Raw genomic sequence first — 25233 nt, 5'->3', positions numbered from 1 at the left:
TTTGAGTTATGAAGTAAGAACTCTTGACATGCTTTTAGGAGCATCCCACAAATTATACTGACAAGCCACGTATAATATGAAGTGACAATAATAACCATACATTACCACAAAAAGTACAATGTATAGGCTGTTCAACATGAAAAAAAGGTCAATCATTTTCAAACTGCAGCTTAAATAAGAACATCTATGGTGTGACACAAGCACATAAGATACTGTATGTAAAAAAAAACAAAAAAAAAAACATTGTTGTTTTTGAAATGGGCGTCTCCTCGTGCATAATCACCTTAACCCTTTGCATAGGCTGGTGCACAATATGGTTAAAATGTGATCTCCATATGGCAAAGCTGGTGATTTGTGCAGCTTTCAGAGATGCTGGCGTAGTTGAGGGTGCACCCTCCTTAAATCCACGTTTAACAAATTTGTGCAGATTTCATTAGGCAGCACACAGCTGTAGCGAGCGTTAAATGACTTAATGATCAATTGACTCAAAGACTTAAAGGGGACATCATGATTTTAAAAGAATACTATTTGTTTGTTTTGTTTTTTTTTTTAATCCATTGCTAATAATCGCCTACACACTGTCACATAGATAAGACACTTTAGTATTTGTCATTACTGCATGCAGCCCCTGCAGTTCATTAATTGCATGCCAAGTGAGCACACCGGGCGAACGAGGGGTGGAGGACTCCTTCCTCCTCACTTTCACTTTCACATCAAACTTTTTGTTTTATCTTTGGCACAATGAATCATGCTGACACTTCCCCTACCCCTACCTCTCTCCTCCTGCTCTCTGCCCCGGGTCTGGTGATGAGCGCCGTGTCACCGCACACCACGGCCGCGTCCTCCACGAACACGCAGTCCGGGAGCGACTCGTCCGCGGGGAGCTCGACCACCTCCAGCCCGAGCCTCGTCCTCAGGACCTCGACGTACGCCTCGTGCTCCTTCTGCGCCTTGGTGAGGTTCACCTCCGACTGGCTGCTCCGGAGCGCTTCTTTGGCCAGGGACGCGGGGATTCCCCGGACGACGGCGTGGGTGTAATGACCAAAACCTGCCATTAAACCAGCCATGTTTTGCTTTCCCTTCACTTGGCACGCTCAAATCTGGAAAAAAAGGACCAAAAAAAAAAAACCCTCACAGACAACTCAGCGAATGAATGAGAGAAACTACTATTAGTTAACTCGAAGCTGCCTGGCTTGCTTATTTGTTCCCCGTTAGTTTACTGGGGTTTTATTCTTTATTTACAGTAGCCTGCTACATACAGTGTCAGTCAGCCCTGCTCCAGTCTCCAGGCGAGCGACGGCGCTTCGGTGACGCGCACCGACAATCACGTGTAGCCTGCGAGTCTGTCAGCCCTCAGTGAGGCGTCCAGCCCAACAAGTGACAGTCAGAAACACACTGAACCTATGGCTCAATCAGTTCCACACGGGATCTGCAAAGTAGAGCCTGCAAGTCAAACTATTTCATGCTAAAAGTCTCTTGAAAAAGTCGACGATATATTCCACATTATTATTATTATTATTATTATACATTCCATATTATTTCCTCATTTTTCCATAGTTACTTTCAGGAATATTTAAAGGAACTAGTTAGCGTTAGTAGTTAAGTTATTCATCTACTATTTTGATACTAGATTAATGGTTAAAATCATTATTCAAGTAAAAATACGATACATCTAACATCTGACCTCTCAGTTTGAGGGATTTGCTGCTTTTCTGTCTTGTGAGATAGTAAACTGGATATATTTTGGTTTTGGCCTGTTGGGGAGACAAAGCAAGAAATCTGAAGCGAGTTGGGAAACACTTGATCATTTTTCACCATTTTCCATCTCTTCTTTTATGTTAATCAAAGTATAATTGCTGGTTGTGGCCTCATTTCTACTATAACGATGACTGTTTCTGGACCACTGTAACATTCCTACGAAATGCCCCTGTGTTTTAAGATTTATGCAGGATGCTTTCTGGAATGAGTGTAAAAGAAACCATTTGTTAGGAATATGAGAACACAATTTAATTAAACAATAAATAAACTATTTCATGGACACCAATCATTTGCACAATATCTGATCATGTATCAAGATTGACATATGTTGAGAAAATATATGACATTTTAATGTTATAAGATCCCCAAGATATTTTATCTATCTTTACCAGATCTCCTTGCCCTTATTGAACTGAGTTCTTACACTAATGCACTGAAGCTTTATGCCCCTCACTTGTAAGTCACTTTGGATAAAAGCGTCCGCCTAATGAGTAAATGTAAATGTAGAAAAAACAGTAATAAAAAGTGGCCAGTATCTCTGTAAAAATCTAAATGGTCATAAAGCGGAAGATCATAAACAATGGATGAACATAGTGAGGGATGTTTTTGATGTCTGACTTGAGGAATAAGGGTGAGATCTTTCCTGGACAACCTTACTAGAAACAAAAGAGACGCTATCTTATCTGGATCTTCCCAAAGCTAGGACATAAAGACATTAGAGTAACAAATATAGACCCTGCTTGGATTCCATGCTTTATTAAAATACACTTCGATTGCTGCAAATAAAAACTGATAAAGACAGATCATAAGAAGAAATGTCTGTTCTTGAACTTGAGGACATGTGTATCTGCTTCACTCTTGGCAGACTTTAAGAAATAATGTACACAAACTTCAAGGGCAAAGAATATATACAGTATAAATTTCTACTTGTCCTGCAGTGTGTGAAGTGTAAGGCAAGAAGAGTGTGAAAGGAAGAGCAGTGTAAGTATGTGTGTGTATGGGAGGAAGAAGGGTGTTTGGTGGGGGGGTTATATTCCCTATGGTGCCATCTAAGGAAGGTTCTGGGCCCGGTGAAGCTGTCTGAATGGATGGAATGTTTCTTCAGACGTCCCAGAAGCACATTCTTCCACCGCGGGACCTCGGTTTGTCTTTTCTTGTTCCAGATTCACTCAATTATCCCCGACTGCTCTAAACATTCCAGGAGCCCCACATTCCTTTTTCCACTCCAGCCAGGATCACCAACCACCACCCTCCTCCCAACACTAACACCTGCCCCCACCCAGGCTTCTTCTTTTTTTCCATCATTCCTCATCATGGATGGACGTGGCCCAAGAAAAGACCCTCTCTTTTCTCTTTTCTCTCCATGCTGAGGAATTTGGGTTACTTTGGATGAAGGAAAGCCCTCATACTTCAGGCACACCTGGCTGTTACATTGTGCAGCTATAAAAGAAAATGAGTGAAAGCAGACACGATGCTCCAGCTGCGGCACCAAAAGCAGCGCCTCTTTATTTGTCTGGTATGATTGGACTCATGATGAGATTGTAGACGTCTAATGTGACACAGACATGCCTGATTACACAGGTGCACAGAGCACATTTAGCTTTTGGTATTCAGAAAAATTCATAAGCCTAATTACCACAGAAGATAATGTGATGAAATGGCATGAAATGAAATGATAAAAATGGATGTTTCTAGATGGAAACGATTAAGATGTTTTTCTGCTATCTAAGAAAAATTTGGAGTAAATGTCAATTTTGATAAGAGTCTGTCGGCATTCGACAGTAACAGACAAGACAAGTTTCATTTAGAGGAAAGGATGTACAGACATTTATCATCATGTACCTTTATCCAAAACTAGTAGTTTTGCCATTTACGTGCACTTACACCAACAAAGTCTTGTAGGATCTTGGAGCAAGTAAAATAAGAAACAAAAGAGGAAACAGATGCTATATCTACTATAGGTAGATAAGTTCTTTTGAACATCCAATCCAACATACACCATCCTGCTGCTGTAAATACTCACTTATGCACAAAATATGCAACAATCCCTGGCTGAAAATAGCTCCAAGCAAATGCACTACCTACTCCTCTTTGAGAAAAGTTAGCTAAAAACTACAGTGCCCAACTGTTTTAAGAAATTACTAGGCTATTTTCAAAAATGAAACTCTATGTTTGTGACAGTTTGTGTTTGAGAGCCACGGATAAGACCAACAGACTAACACATAGGTTAGCCTTATCCTTTAAGCAATGTATTTGCACATTAAGTATCCGGAGCTAGAGCAGGCAGGTTGAGGGCAATCGGATACCAAAAAGGTACAACACTTCATCATACAATAACTCCAGGAATGCAGTGAATTTTAGAGATTGATGATATTGTTTCAGAATATCAAAGGCAGAATTTCTCCTTGAACCTCTCTTTCCTACAATTGAATAAGACACAAATGGCAGACATTTTTCCACATAATCATAACTGCTGATTACGTTTTTTGACAAAGTGGAGACTCTTCTTTTGTCATATTTTGACAGGGCCCGTAGATTCCTCTAATCTTTACAGCGGGGTGCTGACAGTATGTGAATGTTAACTGATCCCATTTCACAAGGATTAGTTTGTTCTTCTGTGTTTCGCATTTCAGATGCCTTGGGCAAGTTTCATCAGATCTGAATAGAGATATTAAATCTTAATCAACAGAATAATTTAATCATCCTGTACCAGTACATTTTGCACAGGCAACATAAAAAATTGGGCTGAACTTCAGCCCATTTGTCATTGTGACCTTTGTAGCCTTTATATCAGAGTTTTGATCCGTCAGCAGTGTATTGTTGCTCTTCTCCCCCTCAATCGGTCAAGTTCCCACCCAAGCAACTAATGACTTCAGTTTTCTCATTTTTGCCAACACACTTCTTTAAATAGTGTTGTTGCACTTCCCTGATGTGTGATATTGTAGCAGCATGTTGACTACACAATAAACCGCACAAGTACACAAGAGACCCGTCTCATGATGCTGTTTGTGGACTGTGTAACAGGCCTGAGTGTCCTGTGTTGTGGACTTTAGCTTCACCACTGTCACATAGTAGCTAAGCACTGGCCACAATCCTACTGAACATACCCTACTGAACCATGTCCTGCACATTACAATAGCAATAAACAACAGGAATGTACTGACTGTTTTTTGCACAAGATCATGAACAGAGGTGGACTACTTGCAGAATATTTTCTAATCACAAGTAAAAATGCAGTCTTCAACTTTAAGCATAAACTGCACAAACCCAAAATAAACTTGAAGGGAGAAATTACACAATACAGGATATGAAAAAATTTCACTCATAACAAGATTATGAAACGGCGATCCTCCCTCAAGGTCTTTTCGTTTAATTACATCAAGATAACAAAGACAAAATGATCTAACTCTTGGGGTCACAGCCAGGACTGTGCCTCAATCAGCGAAACCTACCCACAAACGTTCCAATGAAATTCATGTGAATCTGTGATCTAGGGAGTTCTGTCATCCTGCAGCCTTTTCAGATCTTCAGAACTTGGCTTAGTGTTTTAATCATGGGCTTCATCTCTGCCCTGGTTTACACGAGAACGACTCATAACTCAGCAGACTTCCTGCTGCTCTGTGTGCTGACAGAGAAAGGAAATGTTGCTCATACACACTGCATACCAGGGATGACATTTATCTTGAATATATTACAATGGAAATCTGTTGTCTAAACACGCCGGACTGTCCTGTTCTGTTCCATCTGTCACTTACACAGAAATGGGGAGGCTGAGGTCTGCTCGCCACAGACTTCCTGAGAACGCCGTCTCTTCAGCTGTGAGAGCTTCTTGTGGGATCAGACAATAGGTTTCCATTACACTGAGCCGCAACACAACACACAATCTCTCAAACTTTAGTCAACAGTGAAATCGCATAAGCGTCTCAGCTGGAGGCTGTGAAGCTGCTCAGTTAGCCATGTTACAGAGCTGTGAGCATAATCCAGTGATAATGTCTGTGAAGGAGAGACACCCCGTCCTCAAGTTTTTTTTTTTGGGGGGGGGGGCAAAGGAGTGTGTAAACTGTATGCATGTGTGATGGGGGTTCTCAGACAGCCTTAATGGAAACTATTATGCCAGGACAATTACAACATGGAGACGCATGTCCAGCTTTTGGAATGTTTCCTGAGCTGAATGGGTAATTATGGAATGAATGTTATTCTCCATTGACGCACAATGACAACACTGTTTCCCCTCGCCATAACAGCCATATACACACACACTCGCATACAATAGACTTAAGATCAACACAGCAGAGGACAATCAAACAAGACATGACATAAGACCGGCTGTACAAGCAGTCCACAGACATTAAAGGGGTATTCCAGCAAATTTAGTATTGCACTTCCACAAAGTTAGGAGACTTATGAGAGGCATTAGGAGAAGAATGATCAAAATTGATGGTCGGGATATCCTGACTTTTAGTTCCTTGTATCTGAAAATGCTGGATCCTACAGTTCCCATAATGCCCCCAACACCATGTTGTTGTTAAAGCATCCCTGCCTGGTCCATGTCTTTCAATCACCTTGAACCAGTTCGTTATGCACCCTGTCTCTTAAAAATATTTCATCTCCAAACCCAAACAGAGATGATGACATTAACAGGGGTAAGTTTTTTTCAACCTAAAGCTCCCTTCAGCGCTTTAGAAGATCTTTTCCAACTGTTTTCACGGGCTGACTAGTACTGATGAGGAAACTGATGCTGATGCGTAAAATCAATGGAGTGCCCTTCCAGAATCTTACATTTTATATTTACATATGGCACACACACACACACACACACACACACACATATGAACACACACAGAGCCAAAAAAAAATACACACAAGATAGAAAAACACGTGCTCACACAGACACACCCCCTGTCCAAATAGGCTGTACGCACACACACACAAACACACACAGGGTCACACCTCCTATTCACACGTACACAAGCAACAGGCTATATGAATCAACAACGTAATCGTATAAATATGACCTGTTCTGTTCTGCTTACTGACATGTGGATATTGGTCATTCTTCATATCATGCACATAGTTATCCTTTACACATCACCATCTAGTGTCTTGAACTGGAAGTATGAAATCACGTCCGTAAAATCAAAACCTAAACCCAGACAGTCCGCGTGAGAAACCCTCAGTTACGTCAAGTCTATAAAAAAAAAAAGTTTCAGTGTTCAGTGTCCGCCTGTCCAGCTCGGGCATGAAATGACTAGAGAAAAAAAAAAACACTTTCAAGAGTTATTTACTTTTGCTGAAAGATCTCACATTCTATTTTAGCTGCTATGATTCATATTCATATATCGGGAGTGCGATGATGAGTCAGGGTTTTGCAGGTAAACGCTGAGTCGTGGTCATCAAAGAGCCCGTGGAATAAAGTGACGACGAAGGAGAAGAAGAAGTGTTAAAAACTCACCGGAGAGGCTCTTCGGCCGTCTGGTTCAGTGCTGCTGTCTCAGTGTGTATCGTTATGTTAAGTCTACACAGGAGGCTACGGGGGAGAGAGAAGTAGAGAGATGTCCGATCCCTATAAACACAAACAAACAGTCTGCTCTCATGCAAAATGTCCTCTTTAGCCGTTCATGGTCATAATAACGGTTTATGTTGCGTCTTTACGCATTTCGTTTCCCTCTGGTGAATGTTTTCATCAATCGGAATAATTGGAAAACTTCGGTGGAGGGGACTTATTGAGACCCCTGATTTAGAAAAAAAAAAAAAAAAAAAAAAAAAGTAGTCAAAGACCAAGTAGATTTGTCTCCCCCCACCAACACCACAACATCTCTTGTGGAAAATTGGATCACTTCACCTACACCGGGACCCCCACTCCCCACCCCGCACCCCCCCAAAAAGTGATGGACAGATTGCGTGAAAAGTCAAATTGCCTCAAGGAATGAATGCAAAGGAATTTCCCTGCATGAAGAACATATTTAACAAGCCTTTAAGCTGTCAGGAATGCTTTGTGGTCTGCTGGCCAAAGGGAGAGAAATATGTTAATAATGTGGGCTACTGCCATACCAAATATGGCAATATTGTTACGTCTGAGCTCTGGTGCGCATCTGGAAATGCTTAGCTCCTCTGAATAAAGGCACTGCAGAGCCAGAAATAGACACTGTTAAACGTATTTCTGCCCACACCTTTAAGACTCACAGACAAAAACCTACAGCTATTTTAAATGTGGCCACTACAACAACCTATAAAAGTGTATTTAACAAATTGCTTTAATCAGCAAAAGCATTACTGCAACAGAAATCACCACTAGTCTCATTCTCATGCGGGAGACACTGTATAAATGACACTGAAATGAGTTTATAGTTACATTAAAATACCTTTTGGCACGTTTTCTACACACTGGGATGTTACTTTGGGATGATAGGTGACATGTTTTATGATATTTTAAATCACAGGGTAACATGTTTTAAAACCTAGAACCTGTCAACAGTTGGACTGAAACCAATAACTTATAAAATATCAAATTATTTCTTTCACTTATTTGTGGACAAAGTGAAAAAAACACGTATCCCACCCAGGAATTATTATCACAGACAAAAAGAAGTTACAAAAAAGCCCATAAAATCCACTACTTCTACAGAAAACTCCACTGAACTTGAGTTGATAGATGTGAGAAGCAAGCAGAGGAAGAAAATGAAAGGGGGTATAAACAAGAAGGGAAAAATGTGAGACGGAAAAGTGTGTTCAGATGGGATCCAGGGGGGAAAAATCCATTTGAGAAAGAAAAAAGAGAAAGGTTTAGACAGGGTGGAGCTTAGGTCTTGGATGGAAAATGCGCCGAGAAACATTCCTGGCATAGTTTGGGAACAGTTCAGCAGGCAGCCCAGGAACGACGTCAGCTTCCCACTACGGTATAAAAGTCCGGAGGTGGCCGGACCTCAGCAGACTGCAACCGCTTTACCAAGAGCTTCATCTACTCTAAAGGAGCCTCTAACACCAGAGACTACCAGCAAACAAGTCAAGAGAGACAGACGACTGAGTGAGGGAATACCTAAGGACTCCTCCGAAGAAAAACTATATCTACTTTTCATAAACTGGGAACAGGATTCCTCTTGAACGCGCACAAGAAAATTTATCCAAGATGCTGATGCTTACTGTTTTCCTCGCCTTCTTTGGAAGCCCGAACTTGGTAAGTTATTTCTCTATTTCAGTCTTAAAGGGAAACGTTTCAGTAGTTATAATTTAGCCTAAGGAGAGGAAAATGAGCAAATGTTTCTTTTAAGGGGACGAAATGCCTAGAGAGTTCTTTAGTTTTGATATGGTCTGTGTGGCATGACTTCAAAAGTTTCAGCTTTTAATAATAAGGGGTTTTGTTGTTGCTGTGCAGGTCCTCTCCTCCTCTTCTTGCCCCTCCGTGTGTGAGTGCCCGCTGGAGATGCCCAAGTGCGCACCCGGCGTGAGCGTGGTCCTGGATGGCTGCGGCTGCTGCAAAGTTTGCGCCAGGCAGCTGAACGAAGACTGCAGCCTGACCGAGCCTTGTGACCACACTAAAGGGCTGGAGTGTAACTTTGGGGCCAGCTTTGCTGCTGCTACTAGTCGTGGCATCTGTCGAGGTATGTATCAAGATCACTCAGCTCCAGATGTGCATGCCTCTGAAGTTTTTCTTTTTAGAGAAAATAAGGGAGCTTAATTCAGGAGTATGGGAACCTGTGTGATTTCAACACTGTGGAATGCAGCTAGGAGGAAACTTAGACTAAACCTCAAAGCACAGACAGCCCACTGTGGAGGGAAAGAGACTCCTCAGGCAGCCTGAAGAATTTCACAGTTTAACTGATCCTTATCTGGCAGCCATGTGATGTCTTCAGCAGACGTCTCTGAGCAGAGCAGGAAAGAATAACATTCCTTTCCTCCTGTTTTTTCTCCCCGCTGCAGCCAAGTCAGAGGGCAGACCCTGCGAGTACAATAGCAGGATCTACCAGAATGGAGAGAGTTTCCAGCCCAACTGTAAACACCAGTGCACATGCATCGATGGGGCAGTGGGATGTGTGCCACTGTGCCCACAGGAGCTCTCCCTGCCCAACCTGGGCTGCGCCAACCCAAGACTGGTCAAGGTTGCAGGCCAGTGCTGTGAGGAGTGGGTGTGTGATGATGGCAAGGAGACAGACATCCTGGAGAGGATCTTTGGAAAGGACACAATGACAGATGAACTGGAAAGAGACCTCACCAACAGGAATGAGCTCATTGAAATTGTCGAGGGAGGACTCAAGTCTCTACCAGGTAAGAAGCAGCCTTTTATTCTGGAAATGTTTTTTTTCTGGAACCGTCGATGGAAAGATCTTAAAGTGAGTAAGATTTCAAGTTGCTAACTTGATGTTTTTTTTTATTTCTTTTAATCACAGCATTCAGACCACAGCCTGAAGTCCACATGTTTGACAGCCAGAAGTGCATCATCCAAACCACACCCTGGTCCCAGTGCTCCAAGAGCTGTGGAACTGGCATCTCCACCAGAGTCACCAACAACAACAGCGAGTGCAAGCTGGTCAAAGAGACAAGAATCTGTGAAGTGCGGCCATGCACCCAGTCCCCTTACTCCAGTCTGAAGGTAAGCTTGAGCCACCATGATTGAATGAAATGGAAGCATGCATGACACTGAAAACACGCCACTGCTTGGTCCAAGTGCAAAACTAATCTCCATCTCCCTTTTGTTTAATCCTCTGCAGAAAGGAAAGAAGTGTAGCAGAACCAAGAAGTCCAGTCAGCCAGTGAAGTTCACCTACGCCGGCTGCTCCAGCCTGAAGAAGTACAGGCCCAAGTACTGCGGAGCCTGCGTGGATGGGCGCTGCTGCAGCCCTCACGTCACCAGAACCATCCGGGTCAAGTTCCGCTGCGAGGATGGCGAGACCTTCAACAAGAACATCATGATGATCGAGTCCTGCAAGTGCACCTACAACTGTCCCCATGCCAACGAAGCCTCCTACCCCTTCTACCGCCTCTCCAACGACATCCACAAGTTCAGAGACTGATTGGTGACGAACGTGCAAACCCCTCAACAAGAGAAAGAGATCATCAGCATCGCTGGCGGCCAATGGCAGTCCAGATGAATGCAGGGGTGTAAATAGACCACCAATCAACTACCAGCTTCTTGTTGTAACTAGATTCCCAAGGAATTGTGGGCTTACATCATGAGGACTTAATGAAGTGCACTGTTTGCTGTGACTACATCAGCATTCTTAATAAGAACTGCTTCATATTAATGGAGCATCTGAAGTAGCTTCGTTATGGAGCAAGATGTAATTAATATTTGTACATTTATGTTAGTCGCTGATATCAATTCACTGTGTATATTTTGATCCTTTACATCAGACATGACCCAGACTGTAGACTTGTGTGTGTATATGTAGATATGCACATGCGCAACTTCAATTAGCATACCATCCTGTATCTTAAGAACATGACACCGAAATGTAGCCTCTTGACTTGTTTAACAAGTGTGCGGTTTCATTCCTTCCTGACGTGGGCATTACTGTTCATGTTTTGTGGCAGCTATTGAACTCCCTTCATGAAAAAGACAAAGCGAAACATGTCAAAGGATGAATGAATGTTTTTATTATTGTTATTAATATTATTTATCGAAAAATGTAGCTACTTTATTTGGATATTATGTGTCATACTGGAATAAATTGTAAAATGATTTAATTTTATATGCTACAAATAAAACTGATTTATTTATGAAATATAACACTGCCTGAGCCCGGTCTGTTCAGACTACACTGCAGGACACAACAAACAAACAAACAAAGAAACAACACTCCCATGCACAAAGGTGGGGGAGGACATTTAAAGTCACTACTTCCAGAGAAAATCCCCCTGTTATATCATTGTGTAGACCCAGCAGATTCTCAGACAGACACTGAGCAGGGTCAGTCTGTTCTTATATAACTCAACCTTGGAGGCTCTCTCTCCTGACTTTCTGTGATTTGGAATGCTATTCTGCAGCAGGCTAGCTTGCTTTCATTTGATCTGGCTAAGCCATACACTTGACTGATTCTGAGAGGGGGGAAAAAAAGATTAAGTCCACGAGTAGCAATGAGTATGGGAGTATGCCAAGAATCTTAAGTGCTGCTCTGAATGGGCTGGGATTAGACACCATGCAACAAGGACAATGACTATTATTGTATACAATGGGGTGTATACAAAGCATGCATTCCCGGGTAAGCTTTTTTTCACACGGTGGAATAGCACTACCAAATTGACCTAATTCATTAGCAGTTGCCTTTAACAGTGAATTAGTTGCATTGGCCTCTGCTGGCTCTTAAACTGCAGGGGTCTGCTAAAGAGTTGTAAACAGCCCTGCGGAGTACGGAGGGCTTAAGTTTCCCTTCCAGGTTTCACTTTAACAGGCATTAAGAAATACTATTATGAGGGAGAAAAAGGGGAAGGACAGGAAACAGGGGTGACATATTTGCTTCTGTGGTCATAGAAAACTTTAAATTTAGTTTTCCAGCTACTGAGACAGTGTGTTGCTACTGTCACATAAACACCACATGACTCTTTCTCATTATTTATGTTTACCTGAGCTCAGATTGGTCATGTAAGCTTTAAGCCTGTGAGTTTTATGACCACAAGGTACATTAAACACATGCAATATGAAATAATAAAGTGATAAGTATCAGTCTGAAGTGGACACGTTTTTATTTTTGAGACACAGGGTCTGGTGGCAGATGCTTGCACCTGGTATAAATACCTACAGTACAGTTTGAACTGGGGTAGGCAGAGCAAAGCTCAGGGGCAACGACAGGGAAGGGTTTCTTTTTTGATCCAGGTAGAGGGAGCGGCTCAGGAATGCAGCAGTGGCTCAGAAAGCAGACATCCTGATGGGCGGCAGATGTTGGAAAATATTTCAGAGCAACATGTTCACTTTAGCTAAGAAGATTTTCCAAATATACACAAACACTCCCAAGTCCTCACTTGTATCCACAAAAGGCATTTTATCTTCTCACAAACAAGTATAAAAAGCTGTATATCTCAATCTACATGGCACTTGTGCACAACTTTCCTGCATAGCTGTTGGAAATAAGTCTTAATCAAGTGTATTTAATAAGAGGTTGAGCAGGACACGTTGCCTTTGATTGAACTGCATACCACACAGGATGTGCCCACTGAGGTTTTACAGATTGCTCACATGAAAGGCTTCTGAGGTTTACCTAATCACAAAGATGTGTGGCTGCCCCTTGGAGCCTGGATTTACAGTCAAAACACTTTCTGGGAGCCCTGTTTTTCCTCTTTCTCTTTGTGTTGCTTCCTTAAGGAAAAAAAATTTCATCTCTGTCCTTCATAGCTTGTAAAGTGCCATGCAATCGGACTGTCATTTGTCTTGTTAACACAATGCAGCTAACGTGGTTATGTAATGGCAACTGTATGTTATGTGAGCAGTCCTTTCGGTCATCCGTAACATTCCTTCATAATGTACAGACAAGCACAGTAGCGAGGCTCACAGTCCCTCAGCCTTAGCTGTCTGAGAGAACCCAGAGATTACGTTTATTGTGAGAAATAAACCACGGTGCCCCGGCCAACACAGCACAAACCTGTAAAAACTATTGCTCTCAGACACACAGGCAAACAAGACTCTCACACACAGGCGCCCCTGCAATTAAATCACTCAGCGACTACCTCATTCCCCCGAACCCAAAATGTGTTTATATGACAAAGACATTAGCATTAAAGCTTCATCAAGCACTACGTAATGCTGTACAACCAGAAGCTAACAGGATCAAGAGTGGCCATTACAACATACTGGAAGCTGCTGAGCACTGATGTCAGCTATTTAACAACCCCCTTGTCTATAACCTCAGGTTAATATTCACTGTTATAAGGAAACCAGGGGCAAGAAGCAGAGGGGGTTAGAGGCTGGACACCAACTACAAATACACAGGCATCTACTTTAAAAAGCACCATCTGCTGGACAAAAGAGGAAAAAGCATTCTCTGTATGATTTTTATCTCGACTGACTCACCTGGTAACACCTGCACATTTTAAAGACTCACTGCTATCAAATGTGCAACAGAATCTGGAATCTTACAAATACTATTTTAAATGAGGTATCTACATATTACATTTTGATTCCTCACTGTAGTAAAGTGATGTAAGCGACATCCATTTGCCAAATCCTGACAGGGTGTGGGACCCTCTCACTGCAATCAGCATGAGCGCACACACGCACGCACGCACGCACGCACGCACGCACGCACGCACGCACGCACGCACGCACACACACACACACACACACACACACCAGCAACAGTGATTCAAGCCTTCGGACACACCCATCAGATCCCCATCTGCAATTACATGAGAATAACTGATGAGCGGGCTTAGGGGGAAATCAGAGTCAATTCCCTCCCAGGCTGTTGGACTGTTCAGTCTGTCCCCAGAGGGCCGCTGGCTACTGCAGTGATTATTTGCTCAAACAAGCTGAGCATTGATGGGAGAGGCAGCTCTCAGTCTTTGGGTCTTTTTTTTTGAGTCTTTTTCTTGAATCTCTGCCCAGTGGACACAATGTTGGACTGAATAATCTCCAAGGGGGCACATACCGTCAACAGCTGAGCTAATGTTGGCATTTGACGCTCTCGCCATTGTTTGACATGGGCAGACCAATGAGGTCACATAATCAGAGGCTGTATTGTTGCTTTCACTTCCCTTTTAAATGTTAAAGAGATTCAGCACTACAACCTCTCTGGGTTATTTTAACAATTACCCTAACCCCAAATGGCTAAAATGTTACTGATATGTTAATATTGATTTAAAATGTGGAGCCTCAATATTGAATACTGAGACAGTAATGAATGCCACACAGAACATCTCAGATACTGAATATCTACAGATTACCTTACACACTTGTATCACATGTAGACATTAAACTGACATAACCTCTCAAAATGAAGTTGATTGACAGCAGCAGAATCTAGAAAAGTGTAACTCTAGTGGACACTAGTTTGCAAAAGCAAATGCCACAGCTCTTTATAACCAATGCAGATATTTACTCATAAATGACTCTAAAACATTTATCAAATGTGGGACACATAATTGCAGAAAAGATATATTTAATTTCTTTCACAGATAATTTAAATCTAATTTAGTAATTTAAATCCGCACCACAAGAATTAATGTCATAAAATACAATTTTCTTGGTTAGCATTTAAAAATGTGCTTTGAACTCTCAAGCAGTGGTGGGGCTGAAGATCAGGATTGTGCTGATGTTCCTATGGAACATTAAGTGACAAGAGTGATGAATTTTCCGACTCTTTTGTCTCCCCCATGCTGGGTAATTGCAGTCTGGATTCCACTTTTGTGAAGGGATAAGGGCTAGTAAGGCCTTAGTCATTATATCGCCACCAACTTTCCCCTGTAACACAACTTCTGATTTCTTCTGCATCTTTTGATCTCCGGAGCTGACTATGGTTGTGCCATGGAAATGTAGCTAATGAGTGGCAACTATGACTGTAGTGTTCATGCACTAAAAATGTGCCTGCTGATCTCCTTTGTCACAAAGTGCAATTAGGTAAACACACAAAAAGACAGATATAAATGTAAGGAAAGAAGTATATAGATATGCACTTACCAAATGCGGCCTTGCATTCAGTGCTACGGATACAAACGGTACAAGCTGACTCAACAGAGTAGATGGTGAGGCACAATTTGATTTCATTAGAATGAAAAATGTCACAGCATTTCATCTCAACTGTAAAGAGAATACAATGAAGAATATAAGTGTTAATGTTTTCAGCATATCAAACTTTTTGAATGTCATATCTCTAGCCCTGTGGGATATATAGTCCCTTTCACCATTCTCAAGACCAGATGAAGTGAACAGCTCCAGAGAGAGAAGTTCAAGAGGCACCCTATTCATATGCCTGAAACACCTCTACTGGCTCCTGTCAATGCAAATAAACAGCTTTTTCACTCTGAGCTTCATCTGGATGTCTGTCCCTAAAGCTGAGCCCAGACACCTTTCACAGGAGACCCATTTTACTGCTTGTATCTGCAATCTTATTCCTAATGAGGGCAGAAACGTGGATAGATACTGGACACCTAGAAACCTGGAGGTTGAGACTTGGTTGCGACTCGGCTGCACACCACCCTAGGACCTGAGCAGATGCCTTAGTTTACCTCAACAGCAACCACAGCTAAAAAGAAGGTCAACCATGTAAAGCATATCCAACTAGAAACTTTCCTTGGATGCCATTCTCCATCTCTTGCCCTGTTATAATAAAGGGATAAAAAATCCTCCAAATAGTACTTTAATAAAGCTGATGCTGTGAGTAGTGTTGGCCTCCTTATAGAATACCTAGCGACTACTCCTTCATGCACTGCAATCGGAGTCAGTTTTATCTATGCAGAGGTTAGTGCTGCAAGACCACTGCCACTCAACAGGTAACACACCAGACCCATATATACTGATAATGCCCCATAGGTTCAGGTCCGGTTACCAGGTGCTTGCCTATGAGGACCGTTTCCAGGCCTGCTTCCAGGAACTGGACCAGGTTTCCCTGATTTGACACAGTCACTCCCTCCCAAAACAATGTAGATTGATTAATCATGTTTAGCGAACCCCCTCATCTGAGGCCAGTTTGCTTTGGGAGACGCCTAGCCTACTCCTCCATCATGATGAAATGGCAATAATTTCATACTGGTGTTCTTTAAATGGTAAATAAAAAGAACATGTTACCCTTTGAACTGTAAATCATTCTGTATGAGCTTAAATGTAGTCCCAACCAGTTACCATTTAGTGCAGCTGCGACATGGTTAGATTGATGGTTACATGCCTTTGGGATCATTTGGTGCTCCCTTTTTATCTTATTAACCAATAACTTACCTATATTGGAAAATTATTGGGTGAGATGAGGTCAGTTAGGACAAAACAGCGACCATAATGTAGGAGAGAAAATATGACGAGGTTCGTGAGACAGTGGAAGGTGTCTAACGACCATTTCACCACGATAACTCTAGGCTGATAATAGGAGAATAACACAGACAACCAGCAGGCTCTGTTGGTCCGGACTGTCAGCTTGACACAGGACAGACAAAAGGGAACAAGTGAATCACTTCCTGCAAACATCTTACTGGGGATCAGTCTCCGAGGTGACAGTGGTGACAACATTGCTGGACTGTTTGTGTTGGAGTGCGGCAATGACGTTTGTTTATTCTAAACCAACGATGTGTTCAATCAACCAAAGGCTCTGGAGCAATCTACCTCTACTGTCCGAAATTGTGATTTAAGGAAATCATAAGTGATTTATAAAGTGCACATACTACACTAAAGCCCCACAAATTTATGGTTCATCTTACGAGTGACTTGCAAGTTGTGAGTATGGATTCATGAGGAAAGCGTTTCTGAAAATCACAACGACTGAGCCTGTGTATTCTGAAAAGGTAATGTTTTTGTTGACACACACAAAATAACTGTCTTCAGATTTTATAATAGCTCGATGATCTCAACAATGAAAAGCCCATCGAAAACCACAATGGTGGAGTCTTCCAAAATGTCACATAACATCATGTCTTTTTAGGAAAAACAGATGGCCTTGTTTAGTAGTACTTCTCTATGTTCGGAACAGTGAGATAAGCGAATTATCAGCTGAATGTCAATTCAAAATGTGAAATATGCATGCAAAATTGTAGACTTGGTTTCAGATGAAAAGTGTTTGGTTTTGAACACTGAAAATGTTTTCCATTCATTTTGGAGGTTCTGCTTGATAAATTATTCTCAATGTGCCTAATATCAACCAGTCTGTGTGCTGTGTGAAGACGGGTGACATCAGGCTCTGGAAACATGATTTTGTGCTTCAGTACCTGCCTTTCCTGATGCAGAGCTCTGCCAACATCAGCCTGTTTGTGGATAAGGCCACCACAGCAGAGCTGTGTCTTGAAGCTGATCTCATAAAAACCAGCTCTGCACGCAGTACAATTGAGCCCTGCCCACCAAATCAAGACTAATTAAGTGCAAACCGACTTCAGACATTTCAAAAGGCAATTTAGTTAAAATGGAGGCATTATTTCCAATGCCTGTGCTCTCCACGTACTAAAAACAGCTCAGATTTACTTTTAACAGCAAACAGAAACAAAAGCACAGCTTTTGTGTGGTCACATAGAGTAACTTTATTGAGATAGAAAATTAAGAGAACTGCTAAAATAAAATGGGTGGTAATGAAACCCAGGCGAAGCAATGACAAAAGAAGGAACAGATGTGTAGGCACCAGAGGTTACTACTTCATACTTTCATCTACGTGGTTATGTTACATCAGTTTCAACAGTGTATTAGTCAGCTCAAGAGATGCCACATATTAAAGTACTTTGTCTTTCATGCTGCATCAGATGTTTTGAACTCTAACTGGAAGATTTTTCAAGTGGTATATATTGGTATAATATTAGCACAACGGTCGCTACCGGATGAAGCATTCCCCAACAGCAACAATGTAGAAGGCCTAACACAGCACTATTGTGGCCTGCCTGGAGGACTGAGCATCCCCTTTGCTTTTTTAAAGGAATAATCTGGAATTTTTTAGAAATATGACTTTTCACTCTCTTGCATAGTAGAATTATACAAGAGGATACCTTTGCAAAGAGCCAGGCTAGCCATTTTCCAGTTTCCAGTTTTTATGCTAAGCTAACTGCCTCCTGACTGTAGCTCCATATTTTCTGAATAGCTATCAGACTGATATTGATCTTCTAATCTAATCATCTAGGCAAATAAATGTATAACGGCAAACTATTCAGTTAAAACCTTTGTGCAAGAAACAATGGGTCTGCAGAAAAAAGTAAGCCATGTTTTGGCCTGATTGTGTTTATTCAGCGAATTCTAAGGAGGCCCGGTTAAATATATGAGCATGGTCCGAAATATATAGCAAAATTTAAACATGGACATTAATATAAAGGGTTAAATGAGTTAGGGTCTCTGCATCCTCCCTCAGAGAGGGATGCGCAGTCAGATGTGAGATCATTGCCCCCGACTGCAGAAGGGTGGAAAATGCGTCATCATAGTCCAGACATCAAAGGCGGCTCGTCCATAGGGGTTAACATCCAAAGGAGGTGAGCAGGGGTTATAAAAACACATCTATAAACACAGGCCCCACCAATGGGCCATACTGTCAGTTATTACTGGCACTCTGTTGTTGTAATAAACTAACATTAGGTAAGATGACGGCGTGTAGAGGCACCACATGCGTAAAAACATTCACACAGGGAGACACCCCAGAGGTGTCAGAAAAAACGAGCATGTCAACAACTTTTAATTTTTACTAGCTGATGGAAAAACGAGACTAATGGTCTTACTGACGCTTGACAGAGGGGTCTGGTTTCCCTTAGATTTTAATTAAAACAAATAGCCAACAAAGGGAAACATTACCTCATGAGTGTTACATACAAAGATATGTAATTGTACTGTAACTGAATATAAAGTGCTGAAACTTCTCTTTTAAATATTGAGCTTTGTTCATGAACAAGCTTGTTAGTGAAAAAAAAATTTCACCTCAAGGTAATTTATTAGCTCTATATTAGATAGTTTTATTAGTTCCAGAGCTTTCAATCATATCAAATGATCTTCATAAGCAGGAGTTTACCCAGTAGTCACTGAATCGTCTTTCCCTTTTTCTAAGCACTTAGCAATTTCCATGGGAACAGGACATGACAAAACAATTCATCCAGGTCCATTCATCCATGTTCTGTAGTTTTCAATCACATCATATGATCTTTATGAATGGATGTAGTTGGATATGAAGATGACTGAAAGCTCCAGAACAGTTAATAAATGGGCCCTCAGACAGGATTTGCAGTGATAGTGTGTGATGAAGACAGTCAACCACTACTTCCGAGGTAAAGAATGAGCTTTGAAAATGATATTTTGTTTTTCTTGGTATGATAGTGATAGGTATGCTCGTATTTTAGCGTCCACAGATGTCCGGCAGTATGAAAACAAATTCCCAAAGATTTCCAAAAAATGTCTTTATTTTAAGAAAGTATGCTTCCCGACAGTTACACCTAAATTAACATTAACACATTAACAGTCTCTGTATACACAATGATACATTTAGTAACTTAAAACAATCTGTATAAAAAGACTGAAAACACTGTACAGCCACAAGACCGATGACTTCCTGTCAGATACGCCTGCCTCCTCACTCATGTCATCCTGAACATCTGGGTATTATCATTCCAATCCACAGCTGTCAGCAGCCTCAGCTGATTCATTCTCATCTCGACAGTGATGGGTATGAACAGGCCCCGACTATTTCAGTCCATCTTCTTTAGACATGCTGACCTCAGCACTCTCTGGTTCCACTGATGATAATTCAGCTGCCACAGTGATGTCCTCATTTACACACTGATCCCTGCTGCTGTCACTGTGTTTATTAATGGCACCATCAACATTAATGTCCACAGTGACTCCTAGTTCAGCCTTAATCACCTGTATGTCATTAGCCAGGCTTTTGGTATCACCACAGCCATTATCACATGGAGTATTTTCTTCAGCTTTTCCTTCCTCATCCTCTTTATCCTCTTCACTACTGTCTACAATCTCTCCCTCTTCTAGCTCTTCCTCCACTGATTCTCTCTTGGCCCTTTTCTCCTGTGGTGGTTCAGTTTCAGGGCTGGTCTCTGGGGTTTGCGTCCAGATGTTGGTTCCGCCTGTGGTGCGAGACCCTTGCAGGGATGGTGTAACTTGGGTCAGATCCTCCTTCTTTCGGTCCACCCCTTCACTCTTTGTTGCAACACTACTCCAGGCTGACGCAGGCTCAGCTGAAACAATATGACCCCATTTGTGTATAACATGATTAAACACGACTGATGCAAAAGTTAAATTCTTACATGTTAAAACGTATACGCTATTGATCAGAGTAAGCATTTGCATAGAAATGGTTAGGCATGGCGGGGGTCATGCTTGAACATAAATGCTGAGAAAGAGAGGGTCAGTTCAAATAGTTTGGGAATAATGACGCTATGTTTAAGCTCCATGGTTTCCAGGATGAGGCAGAATGCCAAGCAGTTAGTTATGCAATATAGTAGGGTGGACGTGTATGAAAGAAAGGCTGTAGAATAAATGACTGTAAAATGATAATTGTGAATTATAAGCAATTACTCTCCAACATGATATCCCCAGTCTGGTGAATCATAAAACACATATAATGATGTCCATGAACACATCTTCCTGAAATTCACTTTAAACCTCAGACACTTTGGCCACCACATTTTCCACTGTATCTTTAAAAAACGGTTGTCCAGCTGAGGCTATAATATGAAAGATTAATGTAACTCACATTTTCTTCTTTGTGCTGTAACATGAGATGCAATTAAAAAGCTTTGCTCGTCTCCCATTAACCATTTGTCTTTGGCAGAGACCATTACTTACAGAATTTAAAGGCCCCACACACAAGTTTGAGTTATAGATGGAGAACGTGCATCCTCAGCTGATCATAAATAAAAAATATAAACCTGCTTTGGTTCAGTGTTGACAAACACATGTTTACAAACTTAGATTTAGCTGTTTAGTAAAAGACATGTCAATAAATCAGTACCTATGAGATTTCTCACTTTTGGCATATGCCCTCTCCCATATTCATAGAAACACTTATTCTTTACACCTCCCACCTTTATATATGGCTGACACATCACTTGTTATTCAAACATTTTTTTTCACACTTCAGAAGCCAAGCTATCTTTACCTGTATAACAAGGCTAACTCAACTATCCTCTTGTCCTCAATCTAAAGCAGACACTTTTGGCTCCCAGCACTAGTTTTTTGGGAATTGGGACTTCTTTCACAATTGGTAGATTTGAAGTTTTTCCGACCTTTCTCAAACATTAGAATATTGTGGCTTTGCTCCCTAGATAGTACGTTTGTTTGGCAACAACAGTAAAGGCAGCCTGATGTCACCTCACTGGTAATTCTTAAAGGGAAATATTGCGAAAACGTAAATATATTCGAATCAAATGCTGTGAAAGAAGTCTCAGAGTGATTGTGTCTTGATTTTTATTAATGAGGATAACTTTCTCTTTCTCTCATTTTCATGACTTCTTACTTGAACCTGTTCTCCCTCTCTCTCTCTGTGGAGCACCTACACAGGGACAGCTACATTTAGAAATGTGACCTTAAAAGGTAATTAAACAATCTGACCCAAACAATAGCAAGATAAAATGTTATCACAGAGGGGCTGGCTTAGGGTCAATGAGTCCATGAATACAGTCAACCTTGACTGGCTGAATGTAGTTTAAGCCAGAACACTGAGCAGCTGCATGCTGCCTGTATGGAGCCAGCTACAGCCTTAACATTACTGTATCCTCACATAATATGCGGCGGCCACAGTGTCCTATTGCTTGTTATCGCTTCCTGCCAAGCTTCCCAGGCCATGGCATGTGCAATTATCAGGATGTTTCTGTGGCTAACATTATAGCAAAACAGTGTGGCACCAACGCCTTATCGCTGAAAACACACACACACTCAGACTAAAATTACCTTATTCATCATTCAGCCTGTCTGTTCTGACAGCGTAATGATACTGGGTTAGTGTGGTCTTTTGTGACCATACTCGCCCTGCTGAGATAGACACATGTGAGTAGGAAGAAATCGCTGTATATAAACATCTGACTGACAAACAGGTGAGAAAAAGCACAGGCTGACATCCTGTTTATTCATCTTATGTCATTTCACAACTCATGAGGTCACTGTTCAACAGTAAGCCATGTTTGATCCTCTTTTTGGAAATGGTTGCTGTTGAGGTTAACTTGGTGTGCATGATGCTGTGCAGAGCACACTCATTTCCGTTGGGGTAGCATGTTGCCATAGTGAAAAATACAGGAACAGGGACTCTTAAAGTCTCAGCTGGAGAAACCAGGACATGATACAATGCTGTTGGAATCAGTGTTGCCGAGAAGGGTTGGTGTTTGGGAGGTACGTAGAATTTTGATTCATGTCACATATCCACACTTTTGTTTAGTTACAGAAAGCATAGGTTAAAAGTGAAAAGGGACACATTAGGTTGAAGGTAGTGATGAAGAAATGCTTTTTTGCCAATAAAGCATCAGTAGGTTAGTATTGGTGCAGAAATTAAGATAGTCCTTTATTAGTCCCACAGTGGGGAAATTTGCAGTGTTACAGCAGCTAAGGACAGCACAAAGAAAAGGGAAAAATGTCAATATCAAATACTTTAAAAAAGATTAATAATAATAATATAATATGTAAGAATTCGATATTTAAATAGCAGCAGATAAGGGATGTGGCAATTAATTAGACCAAGGGTGAAAGGTAGATAAGGTTTAGTTTACCTGGTCCTTTCAGTGGATAGTCCTTCCAATATTCTCGGCGTACAACATGCAGCACAGGATATTCAATCAATGTTTTGTAGCTCAGGTTCTCCCTTAGGCTCTTCTGAATGTCCAGCTCATGATACCTATTCCAGATAAAATTGAAGCACAAAAATGACAAAGAGGTGATTACAAGACAACTTAATTACAGCAAGCTAGGTAAATTATGTGACATTAGGCGCATTGTAGGTCATTTGAAGCTTTTAGATGCTAAGTAGCAATGAAGACAGAGCAAAAAATGGCCGCTGTTGCGGAAACTCTTAAACTGGCAGCTGCAGCTTCTTACTTCCAGCCGACTGTGGCATGCTGAAGGCTGAAAATCTTTCAGGATTGATAGAGATTTGAGTCATGGCTTGGCAAAGTCAAGATCCTGCTTGGTGTTCGTCTCAAGAGATGGAAACTGACTTTACCAAGGATCAACAGCATCACTCACAAGCACATGAAGCCGCTGTCTTACCCCTCCCTCAGCTCTTTGTATGAGATGACATCAGTCTAGTCTTGTCTCTAAGTAGTCCTGTCATGCATTAGGGATGCTCATAAATCACTAAATAGTTAACAGGATTCTTGGGAGACATGGGTTGCCTCTAGACTCAACTGATTCAGAACCATCCAGCTTAGGCTGTCATCACCAAAATGCAAGGCATCATACATTTCGGGTGTATACAGTAACTGGCACCATCCCCACCACATGTCAAACGCCTGACAGTCTGAAGATCATTGAGCCATTGTTTGTTTTGCTGAAAGCACAGGCAGACTGAGAACCGCCCAGGTAGACACCCACTCCCCAAGCCAATCAAAGCACTCTGCTATAATGTGACATTTACAGGTCTTTACTAGAAGGCCAGCTTCCAAGAAGCCCTCCCTCCTGGAAGAGTTTGGTGGGCTCAAATCATTTCATATGATCCCACAAATAAATGGCAATATGTGTTGGCACTTTCTGCAGGACAGGATAAAGGATCAAAACACACAGGAAATTCCTTGACCACAATACAACAAATGGTTTCAGGGTATTTCTGACAGATCTCCACATAAGAAGAGTAGAAATAGCCTGTGTAAAAACGGACACAGTATTTGGCACATGGATAGTAGGGCAGAACGAATAAGGTGCTAAAAATAGGGTCAAAGGTTAATTAGTGAGACCAGTTTGTTAAGCTGTTCCGTAATAAAAGAAAAGCAGGGTATCTACAAGGATTGCATCCCTTTGCAATGTGCATACCCAACAAATACTGTTTCCATTTCATTTGTTTTTATGTCTAACTTGTAATAAATGAATGTTCACGGATGTTTTTTATTTTTGCGAATATACAAGCTGAACTAAAACATAAGTGCTTGTAAACAACAGAGAGAGAAAGGGTAGATGGCAAAGCAGATTGTGGCTCCCCTGTGGTGTCGATGGGATTGTTAAAGCTCTGGCCATTTCTAGAAACACGGCTGGATGGCTCAGCCAAGAACATGAACACATCTGGTCTCTATATAGTGTTCTAGTGAATGAACAGAACAGAGGACAAAACTGATGTTCTCTTCAGGGAGGTTCCTATTGTTTTCCCCTCCACTGCTGAGACCCATCAGTAGGGAGATAGCTGTGGTAAGGACACACTGAAAATATTTTTATATTGACATTATTGTGATAAATAATTATGTTGAAATCTTGGGATAATGTAACATAAAATAAATTGTACATGGCTATCCACTAGTTGATACAGTATTATTTTGTAACCGTAATAGATTGTGAGAAAAATGTTCTTGTTTGGGTTCATATGTTGAATTTGGACACTTCTTGGATGCTGCTGGCTGCAAAAGGTTTCCAGTGCTTCTGAGTAATCTTCTATGTCAGCTTTTTTTTGTTGTTGCCAGCACTCAGTCCTCAGTGTTATGTGTCCTCATGATTCGGACTGATTAGGGCCTCATTTATAAATGCTGAGAATTTATAAATCAGACATTGAGAGATGGATATGCTGCTTACGACAAAGTTGGAATAAATAAAAACCAAAACCGATGTGAGAATGTGCAGATTTCTGAAATCTTTGAGCCATATATATAGTATGGACATGTTGGACTACAGAAACAGCGAATTTATGTAAAATGTTCCACTGTCATTACAATTCATTATGAGCACTCCACATTATACATATATAT

The 25233-nt window shown here is 41.4% G+C and overlaps 3 protein-coding genes across 4 annotated transcripts in view; 1 reads left to right on the top strand and 2 right to left on the bottom strand.

Moving 5' to 3' along the window:
* ddah1 (dimethylarginine dimethylaminohydrolase 1) overlaps window positions 1–7472 on the bottom strand; it is a 79386-nt gene extending 71914 nt beyond the window's left edge. The window contains exons 1-2 of one of the 2 annotated variants that reach the window (XM_023394484.2): window positions 7211–7472; window positions 774–1100 (exon numbers count right to left, since the gene is read on the bottom strand). In XM_023394484.2, coding sequence (XP_023250252.1) covers window positions 774–1067 — 294 coding nt within the window. In that variant the 5' untranslated portion in view covers window positions 1068–1100; window positions 7211–7472. Of the gene's footprint in view, window positions 1–773; window positions 1101–1259; window positions 1377–7210 lie in introns of those variants that run through there. The other variant, XM_023394485.2, reaches the window with a different exon arrangement.
* Window positions 7473–8676: 1204 nt separating this feature from the next.
* On the top strand, window positions 8677–11482 carry ccn1 (cellular communication network factor 1). The gene is made up of 5 exons (XM_023394483.2): window positions 8677–8932; window positions 9131–9356; window positions 9676–10020; window positions 10143–10345; window positions 10464–11482. Exons 1-5 carry the CDS (start codon window positions 8885–8887, stop codon window positions 10764–10766), a joined length of 1125 nt encoding a protein of 374 aa, XP_023250251.1. The 5' UTR covers window positions 8677–8884; the 3' UTR covers window positions 10767–11482.
* Window positions 11483–19725: 8243 nt separating this feature from the next.
* Window positions 19726–25233, bottom strand: part of znhit6 (zinc finger HIT-type containing 6) — a 30955-nt gene continuing 25447 nt past the window's right edge. Inside the window, exons 9-10 of the mRNA XM_023394502.2 lie at window positions 23059–23183; window positions 19726–20535 (exon numbers count right to left, since the gene is read on the bottom strand). Coding sequence (XP_023250270.1) covers window positions 20024–20535; window positions 23059–23183 — 637 coding nt within the window. The 3' untranslated portion in view covers window positions 19726–20023. The remainder of the gene's footprint in view (window positions 20536–23058; window positions 23184–25233) is intronic.

This window comes from Seriola lalandi, unplaced genomic scaffold (assembly GCF_002814215.2).
Source record: "Seriola lalandi dorsalis isolate HSWRI2012SDOR001 ecotype SW California unplaced genomic scaffold, Sedor1 jcf7180002054949, whole genome shotgun sequence".
Classification (NCBI taxonomy): domain Eukaryota; kingdom Metazoa; phylum Chordata; class Actinopteri; order Carangiformes; family Carangidae; genus Seriola; species Seriola lalandi.
Note: the sequence above shows the minus strand (reverse complement) of the source record. Positions and strands in the feature narration are given on the sequence as shown.

Coding starts and splice junctions, on each gene's coding strand:
- ccn1 (XM_023394483.2), top strand. CDS start 8,885: ATGCTGATGCTTACTGTTTTCCTCGCCTTCTTTGGAAGCCCGAACTTG. Junction 8,933..9,130: donor TCTTTGGAAGCCCGAACTTG/GTAAGTTATTTC, acceptor GTTGCTGTGCAG/GTCCTCTCCTCCTCTTCTTG. Junction 10,021..10,142: donor AGGACTCAAGTCTCTACCAG/GTAAGAAGCAGC, acceptor TTTTAATCACAG/CATTCAGACCACAGCCTGAA.